The sequence below is a fragment of the Takifugu flavidus genome, chromosome 13, assembly GCF_003711565.1.
Source record: "Takifugu flavidus isolate HTHZ2018 chromosome 13, ASM371156v2, whole genome shotgun sequence".
Classification (NCBI taxonomy): domain Eukaryota; kingdom Metazoa; phylum Chordata; class Actinopteri; order Tetraodontiformes; family Tetraodontidae; genus Takifugu; species Takifugu flavidus.
Window position 1 is genome coordinate 10,561,148 of NC_079532.1, and position 16,969 is coordinate 10,578,116.

General features: G+C 51.5%; 1 protein-coding gene across 5 annotated transcripts; it reads left to right on the forward strand.

Moving 5' to 3' along the window:
• The first annotated feature begins 395 nt into the window (after positions 1-395).
• ripor1 (RHO family interacting cell polarization regulator 1) lies at positions 396-16,774 on the forward strand. 5 transcript variants are annotated; one of them, XM_057052297.1, is made up of 25 exons: positions 396-681; positions 6,142-6,268; positions 6,998-7,150; positions 7,228-7,306; positions 7,407-7,430; positions 7,775-7,828; positions 8,814-8,963; positions 9,052-9,115; positions 9,256-9,299; positions 9,670-9,795; positions 10,402-10,550; positions 10,636-10,768; positions 11,220-11,336; positions 11,768-11,893; positions 12,094-12,260; positions 12,361-12,952; positions 13,107-13,240; positions 13,855-13,966; positions 14,106-14,241; positions 14,411-14,572; positions 14,652-14,810; positions 14,930-15,126; positions 15,273-15,356; positions 15,441-15,531; positions 15,621-16,774. In XM_057052297.1, exons 2-25 carry the CDS (start codon positions 6,168-6,170, stop codon positions 15,716-15,718), a joined length of 3,252 nt encoding a protein of 1,083 aa, XP_056908277.1. In that variant the 5' UTR covers positions 396-681; positions 6,142-6,167; the 3' UTR covers positions 15,719-16,774. The 5 variants fall into 5 exon arrangements, with proteins under 5 accessions (XP_056908277.1, XP_056908274.1, XP_056908278.1 ...); XM_057052294.1 differs by lacking the exon at positions 396-681 and adding an exon at positions 3,397-4,148; XM_057052295.1 differs by lacking the exon at positions 396-681 and adding an exon at positions 4,209-4,666.
• The last annotated feature ends 195 nt before the right edge of the window (positions 16,775-16,969 follow it).

The following is a 16,969-nucleotide window of genomic DNA, read 5'->3' on the forward strand; positions in this document are numbered from 1 at the left end:
GAATTAACCATGAACGTTGTGTATTTTCACATTTGAGTTGTTGAAGGAGAAAATTCGGCTAAAACTTTATATAAACCACCACTTTGTTCCACGAAGTTCACACCGTCATTGGTTGTTATGGAATTAACTCTTATTTTTATAAGACAACGCATTCCACTTCCGGCTTCAAAAAAAAAAAGTCATTTGTTGCTGAATTAAATTTCTTTCACGGTTAAAAAAAACAAGTTTCAGTTCGAAGGTTAAATTCCCTCCGAGCTGTCTGAGCCGCGACGATATAAACCGTCTTTTAATTTGAAAATTTAGACCGGAAGTTCTGAGCTGACTGAGCGCGATTGATGGACCCCTGCAGAGGAGGTAAGAAGAGCGTCCGTCCGTGTGCGTGCGTGTGTGTCTAACATGGCAGAGTGACACGGAGAGACGCGGAGTCACCTGGGAGCGGAACCAGAACCAGAAGTGGGACCTGGGACAGAGCCAGGACCAGGGTCAGGGCCTGGACCAGAGCCAGAGCCAGGACCAGAGTCAGGGCCTGGACCGGAGCCAGAGCTGGGACCAGGAACAGGGTCAGGGCCTGGACCGGAGCCAGAGCCAGAGCCAGAGCCAGGACCAGAGCCAGGACCAGGACCAGGACCAGGACCAGGACCAGGGTCAGGGCCTGGACCGGAGCAGTAGTGCAGCAGACATGTAGGTCCTGTGTAAATCTTCCATTTCACTCTCACCTTTATTTCTAAGATGTTGCTGAACATATTTAAATATTAGCAATGTTCAACGTTCGGAACCCCCTAAACTATTTAAACTGGCGTCCAGAACCGCAGCGTGACCCAGCTGGGTTGGGGGTGCACCTGTGGACCTGACCGTGCTCGATGGTGCTGTTGTTGTCTGTTTTCCTGACCTCTTGACCCGGGGTCACGGGGTCGGGGGGCTGCATATGGCTGACGGCAGGTCCCCGGCTGGTCACAGGGCCCCGTGTGAGCCTGTGGGGGAATCGGTGCCTTGCTCAAGGACACCTTGGCAATGTTCTGCTTCCAGAAAGCCTTTCAGATTCCGTCCAGGATCGGGGGGTTGAACCCACAACCCCCCCCTCCATGATTGAAGGAACTTTACTTCCTGCTCAGGAGGTGTTCGAGGGGACGAGCGCTCCGTCCTGACGCTCCCGAACGTGGTGGAATCCGAACCTGCGACCTGTCGACGTTGACAAGGACGGATTGATCGAGCCTGAAGGTTGAAAACCTCGAACACACTCGTCTATTGTTGCCTTCAGGGGCGTCGGCCTAAAACTCAGCTAATGACCCGGACGCTGAGGAACCTGAAACTGATCCAGGACACACAGGGAACTGTTCTCTGGGACTCCCACCTCCTGCAAGGGCTGCGTAAAGCTTGGTGGCACAACACACACACACACACACACACACACACACACACACACACACACACACACACAGTAAATTATCATTTGGCTATTTTACACAAGGAAGTTGACTCTAAGACAGGAAGCCCTTAACTTCAAAGGACTGTGTGTGTGTGTGTGTGTGTGCGTGCGTGTGTGTGTGTGGGGGCGCTGTAAACATGTGTCATGCTGGTTTTGTGTCTTTCCAGTTTCAGTAAATATTTTTAAGATCAGTTTAAAGATGCTCACTTCTCTTATTAGCTGCTCCCCCATCCTTGAAGTGCCCCCCCATCTTTAAAGTGCCCCCCCATCTTTAAAGTGCCCCCATCCTTAAAGTGCCCCCCCATCTTTAAAGTGCCCCTATCCTTAAATTGTCCCCCCATCCTTGAAGTGGCCTCCCATCCTTGAAGTGCCCCCCATGCTTATAGTGCCCCCATCCTTGAAGTGCCCCCCATGCTTATAGTGCCCCCCCACCCTTAAAGTGCCCCCCACCCTTGAAGTGCCCCCATATGCAGATGGCTGCATGTGTGAAGAGGCTCTAAGAGGATTATTGAATCTAAGCGTGTCAGAACAAATCCATGTAACAAACCATGTGACACAGGTGACTCTGTCATACGAGTGAAGCAGGCGCACGTGCGCGTGCACGTATGTGGTGATCAGAGAGTCTTCCGGGGTGGTTTGGCCTGTGTTCACGCACATGTGGCCAGCTGTGATGGGGGGGCCTCATGTGTCCCACATTGTTGGGACACATTGTCCAATTCCAGGACAGATATTTGGACATTTCCCCCGACGTGTCCAGAGACGTTTCAGGACGTTTACGTCGCGTTGCTGTGGTGCACGGCGACCCGCGAGCCGTAGCGCCACACAGACCTCTGGTTGCCGTCGGCGACGGCGTCTCCAGCTGGGAGGAGCTTAACTGGACGAGTGGCGGGTCAATGAAAGCAGACAGGTTAATCACGCTGCGGCCAGCAGGGGGCGCCGCCGCGCACATCACGTGAATGTGAGCAATAACAAACCAAGGAAAATGAAGCGTTACCTCATGACATCGTCCACAAAAAACGCCCAACTTATCCCATTAGCATTAGCATTAGCATCGATACTGTATCAGTTCTCATATGCTTGGATCTGGATTATCTGACTGGCTACAAATTAGCAATTAGTGACAGTTAAGCTTCTTACTGGCCAGCTGGAGATTAACCAGGAAGTCCCAACTTCATACTCGTGCACGCTCACTAAGTCCTGCTCTCCCTGGTTTACATTTGAGAGTGTGTTAGTGCACGTGCATGTGTGTGTGTGTGTGAGACAGAGACAGTAGAACCATAGAGAGTGTGTGTGTGTCTGTGTGTGTGTGTGTGAGACAGAGACAGTAGAACCATAGAGAGTGTGTGTGTGTGTGTGTGTGTGTGTGTGGTGTGTGTGTGTGTGTGTGTGTGTGTGTGTGTGTGTTGGCTGACACTAATCCGAACAGGCCTATCTGGGTTTTCCTCCTCCTGACAGTCGTTCCTTTGGTTCCTTCAGGGTTCCTCTCTTTCTGTTTCAGTTCTTCAGGATTCACTTATAGTTTAGCCTGTGTTGCTAAGCTAATGGGGGAAACAACAACAACATTCTGTTCTGTAATTCTTGCTAACTGGACTTTGAGAAGCTTCCACCCATGTTGCTGATGCCACCGGGTCTATACCGCCCCCAGTGGAGACTGTGAGCAGTGCACCCAACAGCAGCGCCCAACACACACTTGTGTTTCTATCTTTGTGGGGACTTTCAGAAGCACAGTGCACGCCACAGCTCCTAAAACTAACTGTAAAAATCCCAACTTGAGCCAACTCTAAGCTTAAATCCATGTCTTGAACCTTAAACTGTCTTTTAACAGCCAAAGTGTCCTCACTGCCCAACAATGTCCTCACTTTGCTTGTGGAATGAGTATTTTGGCCCTGAATATGTAGCAAGAACACACACATACACACACACACACACACACACACACACACACACACACACACAAGCTGTTATCTGATTAACCAAACACTGGCTCCACGTTCTCACGCAGATGTGACTGGGTCATGGACGCGGCGCTGTGCAGGTCACCTGTGGCCCAGCTGATACACAGGGGTCCGGAACATGTGAAGCGTTGGGCTGGACGGCTGGAACGGGACAGATGCAGGTCTGTGACTCTGCTCCTGTCCCCTCGGTCACATGGTCTCACAGAACCCGTCCGCGCCGGCACGTGGGCCAAGACCAAGCAGCAACCGCAGTTGCGTCACCTGTGATACACCTGCGGGCTCAACGCTGGAGAAACAATATCACCGGGACGTCTGTGTCACCCTGAAATCCACCCCCGAGGGCAGGAAATGGTGGGAGCGGCTTCTCCTCCTTTTCCTGTGTGTGACACACGTACAAGCTTGTGTCTTCAGGGGAACCGTTTGGAAAAATCTGGGTTCTGAAACAATATACAAACAATATATTCCTGGGGAAGAAGGAGAGGCAGGAAGTGGGTGATGTCAGCAGGGAGGAAGAGGAGGGAGGACTGCCTTATCCTTTTTCCTGATCCTCCCTTTTCCTGATCCTCATCTGCTTCTCTTCTGCCACTGCGGTCGAGGCAGCGGCGAGGTGAAGGATTAACCGTCGCCTGGACAACGGGACATCATGAAGCGGCTCCTGAGGACCGGCAGAAGTGGGGCACCAGAACAAGTGTGGTAGAAGTGAAGAAGAAGAGTTGGAGGACTCTGAGGAGTCTGAGCAGCAGCGAGAATGTACAGCGGATACGGAGGTAGGCGCCGCCACCGCCGCCACCGCTGCCGCCGCCGCCGCCGCCGCTCTCTAATCATTAACCGTGTGTTTGCGAGCGTGGTCACCTGACCGCCGGGTCAGCTCTACACATCCAAGGAGAATCTGGGCTTTTGTGATACTGAGGTGGACGTGGAGAAAACTGGATGTGAGCGTTTCGTTAGCGTGGGATGACTCAGTTTGGGCACGTGCGTTTAGAGGAAGTCTGATCCCTTTTTAGATGACAGGCGGGCGTTAATCCCAAACCCCCTTTCCCCCGAGCCGGGGCCCCGTCCTGGACGTTCCTGTCTTGGGAGGAAAACATTAACATGGGACGACTGAACGCCAACGACCTTTGACCCCGTGTAACGGGCACGCTGACGGGTTCTGTCACTGATTCTTTTCTGAGCGTACATGAGAGGCGTGTTTGTATCTGAGACGCTGGAGCGGAACGTTCAGTGAAGGTCGTGGTGACCTCTGGCGTCTCCAGCGGGACAGATGATGGACATCTCGACATGGATTGTGAGTTTATCACAAATACGACGTTTCCACGCGTCTCACAGTCAAACCTCTGAGTTATCTGGGATGAATTCGCTCCTGTGGTTCAACGTGTGAACTTTGAGTCCAGAGATGATCAGAAAACTTTGTATATTTCACCATAACTCAGAGAACCCAGTGTCTTCTGGTCCATGTTTTACTAGCAAAGTGAGGACGTGTTCTGGACTAGAGGCCTGTTGGTGGGTTAGAACTCTGTTCTAAGGTTGGAGGTAGAGGCTGGAGATGGCGTCATGAGAGCCCTCAATGATGGAAGTACTAGTGTGTGTGTGTGTGTGTGTGTGTTAGAAAGGGAGAGGGAGAGAGGGATTTTCCAGAACAGTCTGGTATGAAGAGGCCTGGGACCGCCAAACAATAGCTGTGGTGTCACACACATGCTTACACAGTGGTCTACATACCTGTGTGTGTGTGTGTGTGTGTGAGAGAGAGAGAGAGAGTTTCTGTTGCTGGACTAGAGCGAACCGGACTGGACTTCAGTCCTGCTTGTGAATCTGATCTATGAATTCATGGAGTATTGATTGATCAGCTGCTGAAGCTTCTACAGGAGAGGGTGAGTGTTGACGCTGCACGTGTGTGTGTGTGTGTGTGTGTGTGTGTGTGTGTGTGTGTGTGTGAGTGAGTGAGAGAGAAAGCAGAAGGTTTCAGTTTCTTTTTGATATAAAAATAGGATAATCAATAGACATTTTAAACTTGTAAACAGTAAGTTAGCATTATTGTTAGCATTTCCCTTAACATGGGTGAAACACAGCTGCAAACGTTCTCATTAATATTACTGTAAACATTAGTGTAAATGCTGATGTCGTAGTTACTGGAATTACCATGATTGCACTAAAATGACCAGTTCTGTTAACATTATATCACTATTGCTGCTAGCACTGGTGCTAGTTTTGATTCTAACAGGTGTGCGAGTGTTCCTGCGCACATTGTGCTGGGATGGATTTACTCTTAAAAAGCATTGTGTTCTTTTAAACGTGGTCCCAGACTCATTTGTCATCGTTTTGGCTTCAACTTTAGATCCTCCGGTTTTTAAAGGCGAATATTGTTCGAGGATTTGCTACTTTCACTTTTAGTTGTCTGTATTTTGTAGCTTGTGGCTACGCCAACGGAGCAGAAGTGACCTTTCCTGACCAGGACATCCTGTCAGGAGAGCTGCTCTGGCTTCTGCTAGAATTGTGACATTTCCTGGGGGGGGGGCAGCTGTGTGAAAAACAGGAAACAGCCACAGGGAAAGAGCCGCGGCAGCATTTCAGATGGTCAGGTGGCTCCAGAGGTTCAAACTGTCTGTGGCTGGCGGACGGCCACGGGACATTTCTTCGGCCCCTTTGATGTTTTCTTTAGAGAATCCATGTTCCTAGTTGCCATAGAAACAGCGGAAACAACGCACGTGTCGCCGCTCCACGCGTGTCGTCCGCAGTCTTGCCGACGTCGTCTGTCTTTCACAGGAGGTCCATCCCGAGCGCTGTCCACCATGTCTCTGTCGGTGCGACCCATCAGACGGCCCACGTCCAGGTCCATCACGAGGAGCCAGAGCTTTACTGGAGTCAACAGTAACGACAAGCTGCCTTACAGGTGTGTGTGTGTGTGTGTGGGTGTGTGTGTGTGTGTGTGTGGGTGTGTGTGTGTGGGGGGGGGTCCCCAGGTCAGACTGGGACAGGGGCTAGTCCGGAGACTGGATGGTCTTCTTTTGACACGCTTGAGAAAGAGCTGCAGAGTTTAGGATGAGTGGACGAGGGCTGATGGGTAGACCAGTGGGTCGTCGGCATAGCAACGGATAAGAAAAAACCTCCACGATCAGAACAGAAGCTCGCAGCGTTAAAGTTCTGTCTGAATGAAAAGATACGGGCCAGTCCAGGACTCCAGACAGTCAAGTTCTGTTTTAGTTCCCAACAGGGTCTCAGACTGGCCTCTAAGGTCAACAGCTCCACCTTCATCTGCTAATGACCAAACGTCTTTAGTGCAGTCTTGTTCACTGCTGGAGCTCCAAAACCAGCCCGAACCTTCTCAGAACCTCCTCAGAACCTCCTCAGAACCTTCTCAGAGACACAGAAATCAAACAGCTGTGCAGTTAAAAGTAAATATGGAGCCAAAAATGTTGAGGTTGGTCTGAAATGACCCCAAACACAGTTAGTTTCTCAGAAGTCCAAATGAAAAGACGTCCACCGTGAAGAACCGGATCCAGAATCTGACCTTTCCTTTTCCTCATTGACCACTGATGTTGGACCCAGTCAGTAAACCACTGAATCATACATCATACCAGTCATGTTGGTGGTAACGATGAAGATGATGATGGTGTTGCAGGAGCCTTGCGGTGTTCAGTTCTCCAGGGCTCAACAGGAAGCCGAGTAGAGCCAGCAGGATGTTCACCATGTCCGTGAAGCCCAACCCCCCACCCAAAGTCCCTCAACCAGAGCGCCTGGGTGAGGTCTACCAGTCACTGAAGAAGGGCCTCCAGTCAGTACTCATTTTGAGCTTCATCCTCCAAACTCACCTGCACCAGGGTCCTAATGAGCAACACCTGTCCCCAACAGGTCTTACTTGCAGGTTCATCAGATGGACTTGGACAACCTGAGCAGACAAATGAAGGAGTCAAAGAGGAACTCCAGACTGGTAAGAGCTGATTACCTGTGGCAGAGCAGGAGGTCCAGGACCACATGACTGAGATACTGATGACGATGATGATGATGATGGGATGTTTTTGTCTCCTCAGGGTTTTCTCTATGAATTAGACAAGGTGAGTAAGTAACTGCTGAAGAATGATGGATGGATGATGGATGGATGAATGGAGGATGGATGGATGATGGATGGTGGATGGATGGATGGATGGATGGATGATGGATGGATGATGGATGGATGATGGATGGATGGATGGATGGATGGATGGATGGATGGATGGATGGATGATGGATGGATGATGGATGAATGGATGATGATGGATGATGGATGGATGATGATGGATGATGGATGGATGCTGATGGATGATGGATGATGGATGGATGATGATGGATGGATGGATGATGATGGATGGATGATGGATGATGGATGGATGATGGATTGATTTGTCTTTTCCTCTGACAGCAAGTGAAGGTGACTGAGCGGTTCATCCGGAGGCTGGAGTTCCACCTCAGTAAGGTAGCAGCACCGTCGCTCCTCTTGTGTATCTGTTGTTTTCAGGGGTCCAGGTGGATCTCCTCCTGAGCTCAGGATCAGGGGGGTCCAGGTGGATCTTCACCTCAGCTCAGGATCAGGGGGGTCCAGGTGGATCTCCTCCTCAGCTCAGGATCAGGGGGGTCCAGGTGGATCTCCTCCTGAGCTCAGGATCAGGGGAGTCCAGGTGGATCTCCTCCTCAGCTCAGGATCAGGGAGGTCCAGGTGGATCTCCTCCTGAGCTCAGGATCAGGGGAGTCCAGGTGGATCTTCTCCTCAGCTCAGGATCAGGGGAGTCCAGGTGGATCTCCTCCTGAGCTCAGGATCAGGGGGGTCCAGGTGGATCTCCTCCTCAGCTCAGGATCAGGGGGGTCCAGGTGGATCTCCTCCTCAGCTCAAGATCAGGGGGGTCCAGGTGGATGTCCTCCTGTGCTCAGGATCAGGGGGGTCCAGGTGGATCTCCTCCTGGGCTCAGGATCAGGGCATCATGAGCTCAGTGATAAAATTGATTGTTTACTCTCTGTAAATATGAAGGTGAAGGTGAACGCAGGTTTGCCTCTTTCATGACGACGGCTTAGAATAACCAGGTTACTCTAGATGACCCGGCCAGCGCGTATTCTGGTTTCACCAGTGTGTAGAGCACCTGTGTGGAACACCTGTGTAGAGCACCTGTGTAGAGCACCTGTGTAGAACACCTGTGTAGAGCACCTGTGTAGAACACCTGTGTGGAGCACCTGTGTGGAGCACCTGTGTAGAACACCTGTGTGGAGCACCTCTGTAGAACACCTGTGTGGAGCACCTGTGTAGAACACCTGTGTAGAGCACCTGTGTAGAGCACCTGTGTGGAGCACCTGTGTAGAACACCTGTGTGGAACACCTGTGTGGAACACCTGTGTAGAACACCTGTGTGGAACACCTGTGTAGAACACCTGTGTAGAACACCTGTGTAGCCCTTCTGCTCTTCACCCAGGTTGAGGAGCTGTATGAAACTTATTGCCTGCAAAGGAGACTCAGAGATGGAGCCAACAAGATGGTGAAGGCGTTCACCAGCTCCCCGGGGAGTAAGGAGGCGAAGGAGAGCTTGGCAGAAGCTAACAGAGGATATAAGGAGTACACGGAGGTAAGGGGGGCCGGGAGAGGGCGAGGAGTACAGCACGCTAGCGTCTCGCTCTTCTTCTGACTCCTCATCGACTGAATGTTGCGTTTAGAACATGTGTGTGTTGGAGAACGACTTGGAGAGCCACCTCGGGGAGTTCCACATTCGGATGAAAGGTAACAAAGGCCACCGCCATGTTGGCGAGCGTGACATGACGTTTAAACGTTAGCATAACTGACCAGTGTCCGTAACACCGGTGACATTATTTCAGCGAGGTCACATGGAGAAGTTGCTCAACCTTTTCTGTCTTTCTCAGGTCTGGCTGGATTTGCTCGATTATGTGCTGGTGACCAGTATGAGGTCAGTGATGTTGCTAAATCCTGACATTAATCTCAAATTGTTCTATTAGTGTGTCCTAATCATGTTCTTGGGGGGGGGCATGACCGTGACACCAGCCAGGGTCTGGATCCGGCCTCTTTTTCAACGTGTGCTGTGGAATCCTGTCGATGTTTTACGTCCATGTGGTTGTTTAGAGATGAAGCTAAATGCTAAAGCTAACTTAGTAACCACGACAGTAGCCGGTCGGTGGGAGTCAGGAGCACGCTGAGCCTCGGAGCTAAATTTGTTCCCATGTCCAAATCAACACAGCTTCATGGAGAGTTACATCAGAATGTACAGGCAGTCCGGGTGTGTGTTCTCATAGATCTCATCCCAAACCTGTTCTCTCAAGATTTTTATGAAGTACGGCCGGCAGCGGTGGAAACTCCGGGGAAGGATTGAGATTAATGCCAAGCAGGAGTGGGACAGTGAAGAAATGGTCTTCCTGCCTCTGGTCAGCGAGTTCCTCTCCATCAAGGTCAGGTTCTATTCTCTCATGGAGTCTTTTCCTATTTTTCATCAGTTCCAAACCCAGCAGGACACAAGATCACCGTAGATCCCAGAGCATTAACGTCTATGGACAAAACTAATATTAACATGCTAACATGCTAACTGCTACCAGCCACGAGGGTTATATGTTGATAAGTACGTAGCATTAAATTCCAAAGAGTGGGAACTGACCACACTGGTAGCTGGAGGTGTTCTGTCTATACTGCAGTACCACCAGTGTCCACTGGGGGGGAAATCTATGGTTTCCAGGCATCATTAGCAAAGGTGATAGAAATGGACGGCGCTAGCTCCGTCTGTAGGGGACTGGAGGGTTCTGAAGCAACACTTGGGAGGTCAGAAAGAGGTGCTGGCAGGGAGAAACGCAGGTGGGAACCCCTCGTTTGACTGGATAAGAACGACGGAGACACACGACAAACAGCATCAGTCTTGAGAGTCTTCACAGAAACCCAGATCCTGACAGCCAAACAGGCAACAGAGGCAGGAACCGGTGACAGGACGTCCATCGCTGACCTCTCCCTCTCGCCGGTTCCATGGAAATGACTGAAACCCTCCATATGCTTCTGTGGTCTCCTAGGTGACGGAGCTCAAGAGCTTAGCCAGCCATGTGGTCGTGGGAAGTGTCTCCTGTGAGACTAAAGACCTGTTTGCTGCGCTGCCCCAGATGGTTGCTGTTGACATTAATGACCTTGGGACTATTAAGCTGAGCCTCGAGGTAACATGGAAGTAAGTATCGGTTCTAAACGTGTTAACCAGTAATTACTCTGAGCTCATGACAGTTTAACACTTCCACTTCTTGCTTCATTTTTAGCCCGTTTGATAAAGACGAGCAGGTTTCCACGGCGAGTTCAGTCAGCAGAGCTCCGACTGTCAGCAAGAGATTCTCCACCATCTTCAACCAGAGCCCACCTGACACGCCGTCTTTACGAGAACAGGCCTTCTACGTACGTTCTGCTCAACCTCTTCAATCAGTCAAAATCGGAGGAATGTTAAAAACACTGTAAAAAACAGGACGCTAAATTTCGGTGCGGTGCTATATGGAATGATGCACCGTGACCGGGTGTGAGGGATGGCTGTGCTAATTTTAGCCTGTAATGATAAAAGGAGGCCTTTAAACAGGACTTTAACATTTCTACGTGTAATAAATATGGATGACAAATATGAAGCTGGTGCCCCCTTGTGGTCTGGAGGTCAATAACAGTTTTCCCATCTCCATTTTACTGACCGCTGGACAAAGTGACAGGAAAATGCTGAGTGGACAGGCGGAAGGAAAGACGGACGGTTAGCTGAGCAGGAACTCCGCTTTGTTCCAGAGTGCCTGTTTATCAAAGCAGGAAACGAGGACGCGTGCGTAACTTTACCTTTCGTTCCACATGCTGCCGTGTTGGCGCGCAGTCTCTTCCTCGGAGCCTGACCCGGCGGCAACACTGGCCGCTGCTGGACGTCTTCAGAGACACGATTAGCCAGAGCTGCTCCTGCAGCGACGGCTCTCCAGCCAGACATCTGACTGCTGTAAGTCCTGCGGATGCCGTTAGCATGTGTCCGCAGGTGTCCGCAGGTGTGCTGGTGCTGTAGGTCTGTGCTGGGACTCCTGGAGCCACGCGTCCGTGCTTACCGATTAGCTCCTGCTAATATTCTAAAGCATTTCCTCCTTTTACTTCACCGCCTCGTTGATCGGTGCTGATCGTAGGGTGGTTGGTTGTACAGCGGCTCCACGGGCTCCATGTCAGTCGTGTGCTGTAGCTTTGAGACGTCATGTGACCGTAGGCGGTTCCATTTAAATGGACCTCTTTTCCTGGTGTTAGGGGGAGCCTCAGACGTGGTGGGTCCAATATTTGGATTTGGAATAAGGAAGCTTATTTGCTGCGTTTTAGCCTCTGTTCCTCTGCTCCTGTCCAGAAGCAAGGACCGGTCTAACGTCACTGTCACTGGGTCATTTGCAGAACCTTCTCCGGCATCACGAGGTGTTGGAGAACGGAACAGCCTGGTCGAATTCATCTGAATCCTCTGATGACTCCTCCAGTCCCCAGCTCTCAGCCGGAGGTCTTTGCAAATCCATAAACCATAAGGTGAAATCCATCGGTTCTAATCATGACGTCACGTCCGTCAGATGATCCAGGAAAGCCGTGAAAACATGTCTGATTAACTCTTAAAGTTGTTGTTGAAGGACCTGCAGATACTTTAGAAGTTCCAGCTGTGGAGCTGGACAGGACTCCTGAAGCCAGAGTGGTTCAGGATGTTGCTCAGGTTCACTTCCTGTCTCCCCTAGAATGTCATAGTGACCCCGGAGGTCCAGCCCGTAGTTTCTGGGGGTTCTTCTTCACAGCTGGACATCTCAGCCTGCACGACAGAATCCTCCTCATCAACGCCGACGTCTCTCCACAGCGTCAGAGTCCCTGGAGATGGTCCCAGGACCCAGCCCACAGACGGTGCCAGGTACCCTCATTCTAACCTCACAGTCGGCTGGCTACAGCCGGCCACAGGTGTGACGTCTCCATCACTGATCAGTCTAATTCCCGTGGAAACGGATCCACAGGGAGGAGGAGAAGAGCTGGAGGAAAGGGCCGGCCTCAGCACCGGCGGCTCCGGCAGAGCCCGACAGCCACCGTTCACAGAACTACAGCCGCTCTCTGAGCCACATCAGCGAAGGCAGCATTGACGGAGCTTTGTTGATGACCAAAGCGGCTCCTGGGTCACAGGAAGAGATGTCTTTGTCTTCTGGGATGTCCGTCAGCGACATTGAAATGGAGATCTCCTCCAGAACTCCTGAGCCGGCCTCAGACCCCGACCCGCTGCCACGGAGACTGAGCTTCTCACAGGAAACCCCGACTCGGCCGGCTGAGGGTGGGACCAAGGGGCAGCAGGATGAACAGAAACAGGCCACGCCCCCCTCTGACCTCCTCGCCGCCCCTGCCGCGACGCAAGAGGTGGCTGATGTGACTTATGTGGCCAGATGTGTGGCGGTGGAGGAGGAGCAGGTGGGAGCGGACGAGCGTGACGCCGTGGTGGACAGTGGGCTGGAAGAGGCTCTGGGAGCTGTGGTGTCCTCGCTGGATGACTACCGGGGGCAGTTTCCTGAGCTCCAGCTGCTGGAGGACGAGCTGAAGCTGCTGCAGGTGACCCTCAAGGTGAGACTCCCACAGGTGACCCAGTTCAAAGCGGTCACATGACTCTCTTGGAGCCACTTGCACCTCGTTTCTGTGCACGTGTGAGAAGCAGAAGCCGATCTCGCTGTCTTGGACTGCTGTTAGAACCAATTCTGTTGTGTCTGGACTCCTAAAGGGGGGAGAACACGGTCGCGCCACCAGCATGGTCAGCCTGACCGTGGAAACTGCCCTGGGCAGCTTCGACTTCCTCAACGCGTCTGACTGGGAGGAGGAAGAGGAGGAGAACCACCACAAACACCACAGCAACAGGCCGGTGCTGACAGACATGCAACACTGACACCAGCACGTTAGCCAGCTCTTGTTTCTAGCTTAGAGAGGTTTAGAATGGTGATCTCATCCTCTCCAGCATCACTTATCTGGTTGCCACGGTTCCCAGGGGATCACAGCTTAAACACACCAGCTGACCAGTTCTCATTGACCAGCCCATCCAGCTAGTCAACAGTGTTGAGTGCAGGTTTGGGCCGTGGCCGTCGGGTCTGGAGCCGACAACAGCAGAACTGTGAGGGTGTCTGTGCTGATTTGTGGGTCCTTGGAACCATAAATTAATGTTCCATGACATCATTCTTACTGTTTGTCATTTCAATCAATTGTCCGGTGAATTGAAACTCAACCACTCAGGTTGTCCGGTGCCACTCTGGTGTCTACGTCATTCCTTAACCAGTCCTCCCAGTTCCTGCGGCCACTGGTCCAAATTTTAGCAGCCGAACTAAAACTACCTGGTGCGGGGAGGGGGGGGCTAATCTGAAGAGGGGCAGACCAGGGACCGACCATTCAGTTTAAAACCTTCAAACAGGAGCAGCGGAGTATGTTGAGCTGATGATTTGATGCAAAATTCAAACTGTAGATGTGTGTTTGTATCCTAGGAGTCAGCAGGAGAGAGGCTGGGACAGTCCCAGCTGCCCCCTCACCACCGGCTGCCCCGCTCTAGACCGCACCCTGGTGGTCCACCTGAAGAACTGCGGGATTCAGCTGCTGGTAGGAATCAGGCTCTTCATTTATCGCTGTATCAAGTAGCCATTTACAAACCTGCAACAGGTCAACTAATGAAATTAGAAATAATTCGTCAGTGAGCCGAAGCGCTACGTTTCTTCGTGTAACGTGATCCTTTGTGTAGCGTCTGGGTACGTTCGGTCCTCTGCGCTGTGGAGAGATGTTTGCTTTGGACCGACTCCTGAGAGAGGTTCGAGTTCTCCAAGTCATCGGACACCTTATCGAGGACAGACCCACGAGTCCTCGACGGCCAAACGAAGGTGAGCGCTGTGGGTGTGGCCACATTTCAGGCTTTCATCCGGCTCAGTGATGCTGCTTTGATCTGCAAGATCAACAAGGTTTTAGCAGAATCCTGAAAATGTTGGCGAAAAATGTCAAACTTGTTTAGATTTGATCTGCTGCAGTAGAGCTTCTGTGTGAATCCCGCAGTGATACCTCAGCTGGACCGATGTGAGGGCGCCGTCTCGCTATGGCAACGCTGTGTGGGAGGGGCTAGTGTGTACAGCACCTGTGCTGAGAAGTTTCTGGACACTCTGTCCGAGGTCTATGCAGCCGTTCTGTCCCAGGGGGACGCCACCATCACTGACGCAGGTACCGTGGAGCGTGCGTGCGCAGTACCGCTAACGTGCACGTGTCCGTCCTCTTAATGGGTTCTTGTGTCCTATCGAAGTCTGCTTGTGTCTGGTCGAGCGAATATTGGACCGGAGGTTACCTCGACGTGGGATCAACCGGGACGGCCCCCCGGTGACGCTCTTCCAGGTGTGGACTTACCTGGACGCCAACAACGTCAGTGACCTGGACACACACATGAGTGAGCTGGCAAAAGAAGGTACCCCAAACACACACACACACACACACACACACACACACACACACACACACACACACACACATACACACACACAAGGCTACGCACGTCCGGTGAGAGCAATGACGTCCCTCCAACAGTGCAGCTGGTCCACAGTCTGGCTTCCTCGGACCAGGATGTGATTGTCCAGACTCTGAAACATCCCGCCGAGTGCAGTCTGAGGAAGGAGGGACTTGGCGCCGTGGTGAAGTTGCTGAAGGATCCAAGAGGAAAGGTCTCGGCCTCCGCCAGCTCCGTGCTGAGAGGACTGTCTGCGCAGCCACGCCAGAGAGAACAGGTGAACAGCTGCTGAAAGGGACCAGAACCTCCTAATCTGTGACTGAAGGAGGTCCTTGTGTTACTTGACCAGTCAGACGTGGTCACGTGTTGAGCATCATGTGATCGGCTCCACCCTAACTAAATTGTGCGAATCCTTGGCTCCAGGCTTTGGTCAGCTGTTTGGAGCTGTTGGAGCACGACAGCGTGGACACCAGAGTGTGCGCGTGCAAGGCGCTAGCCTGTCTCAGGGTACGTTTGACAGTCCCGTCAGCACGCCTGCGGTCAGTCGGTTCGCAGCGTATTTACACGTGCGTTTCCTTCGCCATCATCCAGGCCAAAGAGAGTATCGACCAGTTGGTTTACGTCTGCCGGACCGACAAGGAGGACGTCCGCGAGGCTGCTAAACAGGCCCTGCTGGTGCTGGGTGAGCTCTTCATTCTAAATTCCCTTTTCTGTCCTCTCACGTGTGTCAGTTAGACCCCTTTGATCACACGTGTTCGTGCTGTGGCGCAGGTGAAGAAGGGAAGATGGCCTACAGACACGTGGAGACGTCTCAAGACACGATTCCCAGGTTCTTCGCGGCAGCAAGTATGGCGAGCACTGCGTTCTAGCGCCGGGCACGAACGTGGCCGCCGCCAGCCTCCTCCCGTCGTCCTGTCGCCATGACGATCACGTCTCCACACAGCATGCGGGACACAAACCAACCCCCTACTACCGTCTCCAAGCTACCAATGTGTACAACACTTATGATTGTTGCTGTTGTTGTGTGACCACCTGAGAGGTCTGTACGCTCCCCTGACCTGAACCCGACGCCACCCTCTCGTCCAAGTGTCCTTGAGCTAGCGAGTGTTGCTGTGGTCGGGTCCAGCGCCGCTGGTTCTGTGTTCCCCCGTCTGAGCGTGTTTGCACCAACCTCAACGGGTCAGGATGATTGTCCAAGATATTCCTGCACAAAGCTTAGAAATGATTTGAAATCATGCTGCAGAAATCAGCTAAACGATCAAACTTTTTTACCTTTTTACGCCACCGTCAGCATAAGGACGGTGGCGTAGAGGCCAGAGTACCTGTTATTACTGCTTTATTAACTGCTTTTATCCACATCACACGCCTTAAAGTCCGCTGTTACCAATCAGCCTGTAATTTACGTTATTGTTATTATTTTTTTAACAACAGATTTTATAAAGGCAGGTTGATTTGACCAAATCGGTGCCAAATATGAGGCTGAAGGAGTGTTGGTGCCGGCAGAACATCAACTCTGAATGTGTTCCACTTAACAAAAGATGTATCAGACGACAACTTTACATGAAATCAGGCGGTTTTTTGGCAGTTTTTACAGTAAATCAGAATCTCTTTGTTGTCATGACGACTGTCTGCCACAGATGAGAAATCAAAGAGGCTTTGATCTCAACACACCTGAACTCACGACGTGCCGCCGCTCTTTCGTTCTGCTGGATGAGAGGAAAGAGAAACTGCTCCAAAATGGCTGCTCACACGCCGTCTGTGTGTCACACCTGTACCTCTGAGTCCCTAAATCGTGCCTCTACTTCTGAAGATGACAGGAAATCTTTAATTTATATATATATTATATGTATGAAATAGCAGAAATGTAAATGTTTTCTTTTTAAGAGGGAACTTGATCTATTAAAAGAGGGAAACATCACAACTGTCTCTTTTGTGTGGACGTGATGGAATGAATGGAACCTTCACACACGTTAAAACATCCAATAATATTCTGCTCCCTGGTTCCCTGACATGAAATAAATCTTGCGTTTTCCTTCTGATTACTTTCTTCTGTCTTATTTCTGCTGGACCACGAGGAGAGCCCGGGTGCCCGGGTTCTGCATCCTTCCTCATGCCTAAAG